Source organism: Camelus ferus, chromosome 2, assembly GCF_009834535.1.
Source record: "Camelus ferus isolate YT-003-E chromosome 2, BCGSAC_Cfer_1.0, whole genome shotgun sequence".
In the NCBI taxonomy this organism is placed as follows: Eukaryota; Metazoa; Chordata; class Mammalia; order Artiodactyla; family Camelidae; genus Camelus; species Camelus ferus.
In genome coordinates this window covers 94,095,730-94,107,048 of record NC_045697.1, presented here as the reverse complement: position 1 = coordinate 94,107,048, position 11,319 = coordinate 94,095,730, and the positions used below count along the sequence as shown (strand labels likewise).

The 11,319-nt window shown below is 30.7% G+C and overlaps 1 protein-coding gene across 1 annotated transcript in view; it reads right to left on the bottom strand.

The window, feature by feature from the left end:
* Window positions 1-257: 257 nt before the first annotated feature.
* The window catches only part of PCDH10 (protocadherin 10), a 47,114-nt gene continuing 36,052 nt past the window's right edge, over window positions 258-11,319 (bottom strand). Inside the window, exon 5 of the mRNA XM_032463521.1 lies at window positions 258-6,603. Within this exon, the coding sequence (XP_032319412.1) occupies window positions 6,584-6,603 (20 nt within the window). The 3' untranslated portion in view covers window positions 258-6,583. The remainder of the gene's footprint in view (window positions 6,604-11,319) is intronic.

The following is an 11,319-nucleotide window of genomic DNA, read 5'->3' as shown; positions in this document are numbered from 1 at the left end:
TTTTTCATGACAAAGACATAAAACTTTCAACAGATTAAAAAGAAAGAGAAAAAATCTTAAACTTTTTGCACAGCCAAAGGGCAACTCTAGAGAACAGAGTCTTCCAAGCTAAGAAATGGCAACTTTAAGAAGTCTACTATTAGAACCACTAAAATGAAAAGAAATCCGATTTCTATCAAGCAGATAGTGAATACTGCCCACATTAATTTTTATAATATAATAAGTCATATGCAAAAAGTATGATTCTGTCAAATATGTGTAATTCCAACCAACATTTATTTGCATGGTAATTGAAAGATATTCAAAAAGCACATCAGGGTCAGGCCAAAAAATCAGGTAAATATGTCCTAGTGCAATCATACATATATATTTTTCATTAGTAGGGATAGAGGGTGACTTGAGATTTTCAGGAAGGAATTGAAGGAGATGACTGGACTTCAGCAACTGAGATTTGACTTCCTGGACTCCACACCACCAATAAATAGGCAAAGATGGACTGAGCTGATGACTAGATACCAAAATCAAGTCTACTTTCATCTTGAGGTTTTGAAATGAACACTACTTAAATACAACTCCAAAGCCGTCTGGAATTTTAAGAAAGGAGTTATTTCCATTCTCAGATTGTATTCCATATGTTAGGTAACCAAGAATAAGGTAATGGAAAATAATATTAATAATATAATATACCACTTAGAGTGTGTTAGCATTGTGCTATGCATTTCACATACATCAGTTCACCTATTCTCACAAGAATTCTACAACTAAGAGTACTGCTCCATATTTTACAAAGGTGAAGACTGAGATTCAGATGTGAAGTAACTTTTCAAAAAGATCTTCCCAGTCCTTCGACAGCATTAAATAAGTTTAAATTTGAAATAGAGATCGTATGGTGCAGTGCTTTTCGAACATTTAGGGCAATGATTCACAGTAAGAAATACATTTCACACTGTGACCTATTTCACACATGTACCTGAAAAAATGTTTCACAAAGAACTATTGGCTTTTACCATAAATGATGTATTTTGAGACTTCTCTATTCTACTTTTTTCCTATTCTATTGACTTATTTTTTATTTTAAGCTATTGTTTTAATATAGTGGATTGCTCTCATGACCCACTGTTGGGTTTCAACCACAAATTTTGATCACTTAATTATTTGATCATTTTATTATTTAATATACTCCTATAATTTCTTTGGTTCCCAAAGCAAACTAGAATTTTCTTGAAAGCAGATGCTCCAACGTTCCATGTCCTAAGATTGTCAAATCTTAATGTATGTTTGTAATCTAATAAAATTTAATTTTACCTCTGAAAATTCATAATCTTGTTTAAATAGAAGAGTTCATATGATTCTCAGAAAAGATACTAGTAAAAGGACTATCATTCCTGTATATTTTATTCACTTGTTTTCCAGCATAGGGTTGGCTTTATTAAATGTTCGAAGACCTAATCTTCTCCCTATTGCTTCATAAAATGAAACTCTGTCCAGATATGTGTAGTTTGAACTCAAGAAAATAAATTATACAAACCACACATGAGATTAAGAAGCATACATTTCTTCTATTACTTTTAGCTATTTCAGAAAGTAAATTTCTGTAAGACTCCTTCAGATTATTTTTACATTATAGAAAAGTCGATCCTTAATTCATATCTTCTTGGAAAATGATACCCATGTGATTTTTTTTAAAGTTTCCATCAACCTTAAAAATGAAAATTTGTTTTTAAAATTTTAAATAAAATTTTTTTTTTTTTACTGCTTGAAGGCACTCAAATGCTATATACAATCTCTGTATTTATCCTTGTAGACCCTTGCTATTACTATGACTTAAAAATTAAAAAGAAAATATAACATCAGGTGGAAAAAATATATATTTAAAATATTCATTGCGGGTATCATGAGAATCATATGGAACTAAATGCCTGCTTTCAAAACTATAAATACAGTGAAATCCTTTCAACCTAGCATATGTTGCTTCAAATGAGACTCAGTTTTGAACAGATGTCCCCTTAGACCTGTTATATTAAGACTAAAATTACTAAATCGGCATTAGTTGTTTTTAAACTTAGGGCCATATTTTGCCACTGATTTTTATTCAAAGCTCCCACAGGCATCAGTGGAAGATCCATGCATGGAAAAATGGCATAATATGTATCCTAGTTTATTGAGTTCATATGTATACAGCAGTATAAAATAATATATTACATTTACACTCATTTTACTTATGTAGTATTATAGCATTCACAGTAACAAACACTATAGTTAAGATTTAAACTCATCTTTTGTTATAATACCCTGTTTTCACTCACAGATAACTGTCTCAAAAAAATGTGTTTAGAGCTGAATCCCCTGCTTACGTTCAGCTCAAGGATGTATGGATGTATTGGAAGTCTGAGTTCTATCATTCAGAAATTTTTGAGTCTCATGTGAAAATTTCATTTTTTTTGCATCCTTAATGCAACATTTTCTTGCAACTCAAAAACATCTGGAGTGTAAAACTTCAAACTCAACATGTGACCAGTTTTCAAGAAATAAAAGCCATTTTTCTAATTTTACAAATACTTAAAAAATAGCAGTGGTTAGAAATACATGCATGCACACTAAAGGTATTAGAATTTTAATCATATTATTGCCTGCAATACTCTGGCGGCACCCATCTACCGGCATTCTTATAGAACGCTATAATCTAAAACCTATACCAAGTTTCAGAAGGAAAAAAAAAATACTCTACTGAACAGTAGTTTCACAAATTACTGTGTAAGGATTTTGTTTGACCTAGCAGAGGGCTATTCCTTGAAACACTAACAATATATAAAATAATTTTACTACTCCATGGCATAAAAAATATGGATTTTGTCATTTTCTGTTTTTCCTTGTTAAAAAGGAACATAAAAAGGATGTTAAGTGCAAAGCCTTTACCACTACAAAATTAGAATTGAAAAAGATAAAGAACCCAAGAAACTGCAATATGAAAAATAGAAGATTTTCAGAAAAAATCTCAAGTCTACCAGTGTTTTCAGTATTTTTGAATTCCTTGGGTATTAAACTCACATGTAGAAATATGAAGGGGAGAAAAAAATACACGCAGTGACAAATAATAGTGCTATTATCAGTCAGTAACATGAATAATTTTCTTTATCCTGCTTAACATTTGCAACATTTTGACTGAATAATTATATTAAAGATGAACTTTACTCCAGTAAATAACATTTGGAAGGTAAAATGGTACCATTAATGCACAGTTATTAAAGTTGATGTCAAGAACTGTGAGGATTTCCTTTCCTCCTTTTCCGGAAGATACAGGAGGGTTTCTACAATTCAAAAGATCTGACAGCAAATTATAACACTATTAGGAAATGAAACAGGAGAAAAAAGTAATTAAAATATTTAAATCCTCTACTGTAGCACTTAACTTGCAATGTTTGATAAAGGCATTGCATTCAATATCTTCATAAAATAAAATGTACATATTTCCTTAGAGTTTCTTGAGAAAGATGATACACTTATCATGATACAGACATCATTATATCTGCAAAGTAGTTCTGATGTGGTATTTAAGTATTTGATTTCAAATGATTTCACAAAATTTTGTTCATAAGTTAAAAATTAGAATTTTACATATGGATGAAATATTTCTAAAAATTGTCATTTGACATACCTTTGAAACATCAAGACACTGTTTCCACAGGAAAACATTTTGACTTTTTACTACTCTAAAACTAACCATGTTAACAAGGAGTAAATGTCATGATTATTCTTTTCTGAAAAAATTAACTGATGAAATACTGCCTAATAATTTGGATATTATTTTTCTTTGATATGCATAAAATTGTGGAAGGTTGACTATTAAGATGAGTAGACTAAGTTGAACTTCATTATTGTTTGGTTGCATCTTTCCATCTTACAGTCCCCTGCATTGGTAGGTAACATTTTAGCCAATTTAATAAAATCATATTCTTACTCTTTTGTAACTTCTGATTTATTAGCAATAAAATAGATAGTTGATTAATAACCTAATTATTGAGTATTTTATATTTAAATAATTCTTTGTCCCACAGATTCTATTTGTCCTAAAATCATTAGTATTTTAGATTTAAATAATTCTATTTGTTGTTTTCAGTTTTTGTAGATTGATGATAATATTTAAGAACTAAAATGTAAATTAATATAACTGGTTACTACAATATACTAAAAAAGAATACATAAATATATGGTATGAGACGCTTGTTCAAGGGAAATTACAATCATATAAAGGACTAATTTACTAAGTAAATTTCTTTAAGTCAAATTAATTAATATAGCTATTACATATGAAGTGAGTATAACCTTATTTTCAATGCATGTAAGAAGGCAGGTGGATGTGTTTTCCCCCCATAATTGTAAAATGATGAGTGAAAGGTTTTAATTAAAGCAGAGTGACTCAACAAGAAAATAAGCTTCTTGTTTGAAAAGTAATTGCAACAAATAGACTTTTTTCCCAGTTAAATTATATAAAAACATCTCGTTACTAAATTAGTCCATCATTCAAAATACGAATGTAGTAATGCCAAAAGTTTGAGAAAATTTTACTGCTGCACCTAGTGAAGGTATGTGCTTTCTGTGTCATTCATGACGGATTAGCATCATTTATTTTTAAAGGGTCCCCAAAAGACTGGAACATTACACACATGCTGATACATAAATTGATTGGGATAATGACATATTAATACCTACTTTGATAAGTCAGATAAGTGATACCAAGATATCACTCAAATATACACATCGAGGTCCTAGGAATATATATATGCATTTTAATGTTAAATCTAGGAACATATTCCCACTTAAATGGCATAAAATTAGGTGGAAAACATTCGCTATGTGTTAAGTTTTAGTCTGTTCTTTAATAACATAGCACAGCTCAAACTATCATTGAACATAAGTTAAAAATTAAGGGAAATATTTCAAAATCAGCCTGTAATTTGAGTTGGGCAAACATTTAGATATAACGTTGAAGGGGTTTTTAGAGGAGAGCTGTGACAAATCTGGGTTTTGCTTAGAAGATTATCTCACAATCTGATTTTTCCCTGTCTAAATTGTATTTCAACAAGCGGTAAATAACAGTCTGCAAAAAGGAAAATATGTAAAAGGAAGGAAAATGCATCTTACTGAATTTAATAATTAACCTTGTTGACATAAAGGAAAAAGGCAAGCTTCACTTTTCAAGCCTGACTCATGAAGAATTTTCTCCTTAATAAGATACTGACTACATTTAAGCTATAAAATTTCCACACATAATACTGAAGCAGTAATGTACCATGTTTCTATCTCCAAATTTATTTAATTTGTTTTAAATTTAGAGATCCTTTATATCTTATAGTTATTCTTTACCAGTTCAAATATTTATGTCTCTATATATTCATATAGAGTTATAGATTTTTATATGCATGAGTTATTAGAAGTCACAAAACTATGTAAAACTACGTAAAATAAAATTCTGTGTGAGTGACATGTTTGAGGACTTCTTAAAATAGTAATTTTCAGTTACATATTTTACACCACAAAATGTACAGACACCCAGTGTTTCTTTTTTTCCTAGCAACAAATACAGGTGAGTTTATAGATTCCTTATAAAAGCTTTAAATGACTCTAAATTCAAAGCCATAGAAATAGAATCGAAACAACGTAGATTGTTAGATATTTTGATAGTACATATTCAGTGCTCCTGTGATAACGTCGACAGCTATATCTTTGGCATTGAAAATTCAGTATGAGTTCTTGACAAAATTTTGTAGCTTAGAGCTTCATTTTCTTTTAAACAAGGAAAAACAGGGTTGAATGAGATATGAAAACTGGGAGGAAACTGTTAATGATTGTTTTTTTCTTATTAAGTTTATCTTTGGGACCCTGAATTACCTTTCACTTTATTGTATGATGTGGACTGTATGAATCCATTTAAAAACCAACTGAGTTGTACCACATTTTAGGAAAATTATATAATATAATATATATATATATTTTATATTTATTTAGAAGCTTTGAAATAGTACAGTAAACACTTTGCAACACGGTGTATAAACTACAGAATGTCTTTGATATTTTGTGGGTCTTCGGAATACAACATTTTTTATAGCCCACAGGTGAAAAGAACATAATCACAATCTCTCTTGTAAAGGTGGAATAGTTTGGGGAACACTTGATCACACAAAAATAATATAAAACAGTCAAGTTTAAAACAGTGATATTGCATTTGTAATGCACAAATTTCCTTTATCTTTATGACTGGCTTCTTGTGGTGAATATAAACATCTAAAGGGCTCAGTGACATTTGGAGAGAGAAAGATATATAGTCCTGTAAACAGGCACACACTGATCGGAGAGGCAAAATCAGTTGCCTAAAGTTTCCACAGTTCTGCACGTTTCAACTCATTTCTCAGGCCTGCTGAGAGCAATTAGGTCCTATAATTGGCCACGATGACTCCGTTGGCAATCTGATACTCAGTTACACACAACTAACTGGATGGCCAAGATAATGAAGTTGAAAAGTTGATGCTTTTGTTGGTCGACTTTGTGCAAATCATGCTGCTTCAGGTAAGTCCTGTAGAATTGACTAGCATATCCTTTTCCGTGCTGTGAAAAAGAAAAAAAAAAATACTCTAAGAAAAAGAGCCTGACTTTTGCTGTTTAGAAGGACACATTTTTGCAAAAGAAGCAAATACAGTGTGAACAAGCTGTCCGTCCGTACCAGACCCAAGTAGTGGCGAAATATTTCGTGTCACCTTGGTTTCTAATAGTCAGAGTCATTCTGTTGTTTGGCTTTCTCAAAATGACAATTTTGACATTTATGCAAATTGGTTTTGCGTGGGAAATGTGCACTTTATACATCGAACACCAATTATGTGAAGATCAACTTTTTAAAATCAATCCCTACTTCACTACTTATGTACAATCAGAGTAGAAGAAAAATCTGTGGCCCTTACGTTTCTGGAATAAGTCTTCAGAATATCTATGAATTACTGGTTATATATTTAATTTAATAAGTTCTAAATTAATTATGTTTAATCTATATATAATAGAGAAAACTGTTCCAGAAAGTGTTAATGCAGTTAAAAAAATTAAAGAATGGTTAACATTTTATGGGTTTATTTTATCTATTTTTTAGAATTATATAAAAACTGGATTTTTTATGGCCTATAATTTTTTAAAAAAATAGATTTATCCCCAAAAGGAACTTGTTTTTTTCCTAAAGAGGAAACAGGTGAAGGGTAGTAAAAGGTATTATTGAATTTGGTCCAGTCTTTTAAAACTTATTGAATCATGAAGCAGAATGTCCAAATTCAATCATTTGGAATTTATGGTTTTAAATATTTTATGTATTTATAGTGGTAAAGGATATCTCTTCCCACCTATTCATAATCTTTGTAATTTCTGTAATATCTGACCATGTGCACATGAAGGAAGCTGCATCTTCTAGTTCAGTATTAGGCACAAAAGAGATGTATAATACAAATGTGCTAAAAATCAAGATAGTTCAGTTGTGATCTTTTAAAAATCACATATATGTATATTTCATTAAAAATAAGAACTACCCTAAATAGCATAACTTAATTGTTTCCATCCAGTGAATAGTGGCTTTTTTATTTTAGCTTAAGAACATACTGATCATTTCAATCCCTCTCCTACGGTACTTCCACTTATTTCAAGTAGATTTTCTAGGTATATATTTTTCTTAATTTTATCTCTAATTATCTCAGTTTCTGACCAGACCATTAAGCATTCCTTCATCAGTTCACCTTTTAGCAGAAACACAACAATTAAAATTGTAAAAGTCAGGTACCTCCACTGACAGAAATTTAAGTGAAAACGAATATATACATGGTCTGTGTAGTGACCAGTATTGAAAATAATCAAAACATAATTTGCTTTATAATATCAAGAATTATAAAATTAGTTTGCTACAAGGGACTACACGGTAGCTATTATAACTTACCTGGTCATAATGCTACAGAGAATATTCTGCAAGCAAATAGAAACGTCACTCTTTTAAAAGAATCAAATCCTATTTTCCTTTGCCCTTGAATTCAAACTCTCTGCTCCATGAAAATCTTGATAAATAATTTATATTTTCCTTATAGCAATTAAGATTTAAAATTCTTCAGTAAATCAAAATATTTAGCCATCATAGAAATTCAGGTTTATAAAATGAAATGGAACAATAATTATGATCACCAAATAATATACTGTCTAAACTGAACAATTATGTGACTGAGAGGGAGCACTATTAACAATGATGCGAGACATAATCTTGTACTTTTCTGGACAACCCAGAAAATATCATCACCCTATACGTAATATTACTTCTCAAAATAAGTTGGAGATATTACTTACAGGTTGAAGTTTTTTCTTAAACAATATAAATCAGAAAATATTGATTTAACAATCAAAAAAAAAAAAAGAAAAGAAAATACTGATTTATAGGAAACATCATTCTAGTAGTTCAGAAACAAAAGAGATTCAGGTGTTACCCATACTCAACCTATAAACTAATTCACTGAGTGAAAAATTAATATACTGAAAAGCTGCATCTTAGTATAAATGCAGAAATAAGTCAACCTAACACATGTTTAAATCAGTAAAAAGCTATTAGCATAGATAGTATGTTCATTTGATTTAATCAAAATACGAAAAGAAGTTGTGTTATTAAAATGGTTCACAGTTACAGGGACACAGAAGCTTAGTCTACAGTATACTCAACATCTGAAATATAAACATAAGCTTAAAATATATTTTATTACTGCTTAGGGTGACATGTGCACTGATTTTATTTAAAGTGCATCCATTCCCATAGTTGTCTGAATAATATACGTGCCCTGCATTAAACTGACCACTCCCCGCCTAACTTTTAATTCAGGAAATGCAAATCTGAATAGGACAAGTATAAGGGCCGAGGCTGAAAGTCACAACAAATTAGAATGGAGGGGGAAGATTTACTTTATTTGAAAAGCTACAATTTCCCAATGTTAAGGATTGCTAGACAAACCAGAGAAAATAAAATGTTATATTATTACTAAAATTACAGCCACAGACATTTTGTTTCAAGGCTTTTGAGAGGTGAGTTTAAATACTGAATAATCATTATTCTTTGGGGGCTGTGAGGGTTAATGTTGGAGAAGCAGCACACAAATATAAAAGGAAATCAATGTTCTAACATTTTAGAGCCTGTACCAAGGACAATTATTCCACAGTGTGAACTATGCATTTGTTGAAGCATTTCAGGCTAGAGTGTGGGTCAAATACATTGAATCTCTAGGCTTTCTGATAGCGTATACATGTTTTGGCGTTGTCAAAGCAGAGTTGGAGAATTTCTGCTTTTCCTTTCCATTTCACAAATGCATTTTTCCCTAGCTATTCATCAGCAGGTGTAGGGAATTGGTCGCTTGATATGAATGAAATATTCTATTTTCAGTCAAATGAAAAGGAAAAGGAAAAGGAGGATTAGTATCCCTTTATACCTCTATTTATTCAGTCACTGCATTTATTCTTCATGGTAAGTCAGAAATGTTACATTTAAGACGTTTATCTTACTGTCTGAACTACAGATGAAAAATTACTCTTAATGGAGAAGAGATTCAAATACCTACCTTTTTATAATTTAGCATATATATGTATATGTATATATTTAACATTTATGTATGTATATTTTCAGCATACACATACAATTTTAATAAAAGTTCCAAGATTCACATTTTTCCTTATATTGTAGAATCCTGTTGTTGCCTTTGGCAATTTGTAAAGTATAATATTAAACTGTGGAACATTTAAAAATTTTGATGAATGACTTAAGAATGACTGTAAACATGTATGTCTCAAAAATAATTGAAAAACAGCATTACTGATATTCCATTTATTTCACATATTATAGCTTAATAATAGTCCGGTGAAAAATAATTTTGTATAATACATGAAAATGACAATTGGATTATTGGAAAATTCACATTCCTCTATTTACAGAGCAGGAAGCATAATACCTTTTATCCTTTATGACTGTGTAAACCACAGGAGCTCAAATAATAAATAAAGCTGGTGAAGTGATCTATTTACTTCTGCAGCTAAAAGAAAGAACAGCCTTCAGATAACCCAGATGATTGAAACTCCACTACAGTGAAAAACTTCTAGAGGCTGAGATCAGTAATGGATTCCGAGCTCATTCAAATGTTTAACGAGCCTCCCGGTCAGGACACTGTGTGTGTCAAGTGAATCTAGCGTAGGAGAGTTTCAGCCCGTTCCCCTTGTGGAAGTCAGAAGCACCTGCTCTCTGTTCCCCGTGTGAAAGCATATCGTAAACTGAAAGATCATTTAAAAGCAAGCCCCCATTAGAGCTCAGTCCAGCTGAATAATCATTCTTTTAACTTTCCTCTGTCTTATTCTTGAACCATTTTGAAGAGAATCTTCAAAAATGTCTCTAAAGGACTTTTTTTTCTGTTTAACCCTAAAGTTCAGAAATGAGCATGTGTTAACTATTAAAAGTGGGTCACTGCTTTATCTTTTATCTTCTACTTGAACACCTTTATATGTGCTTTTATTTTTTAAAATATAGTTGTATATTGCTCATATTATAAATGTTTACCTCCTCACAAAAATTGTTTAAATATATATATGGTAAAAAAAAAAACACTGATTACATTCTGTGGTTTATTATGAATTATAAAGACTGAAGGCTTTCTGTTAGTATGATATAGATTGTTTTTCTGTCCAATAGTAGTTGCTCAGTACAGCATAAACTTGAGTTCTTATATTTATTTTATAATGTTCACACCATCCTCTTGTTAAATTTCCTTTTTTCCTGTCATCAAGCAGTATGCCTCTTTATTCTAGCTTGACAGAATTAAGGGATTATAGAATATATCTAGAAAACAAGAGTTTATTTGGAGGAGGTGCTTCTCATATGTAAATTTGATTAGTCTTTTAGAGAGCAAACTTTGTGAAATAAATGACTCATATAACCCTTCAGACTGTTCACATAAGAAATATGTAGTAAAGCCATGTGTGTATTTTCAGTTTAGTCCATATATGTATGCAATGCTCACAACATAATTTGCAATTAATAAATGTCTATTAAATTAAAAGATAAATCTATGGGTATTTTAAGAGATAAGAAATTGGTAAGTGTAGTTTCGTAGACTAAAACATATACATCAATTAATGAGTAAAATGGGTCCTTTCTAAGACAGGAGACAAACATATTGAGCATAATATTCTCTTAATACACCTTCTAGCTATAGCAACTCTGGCACCCTTAAATAGTCACCATCTTGCCTAAGAATCTCGTTACCAATACTGCTATTA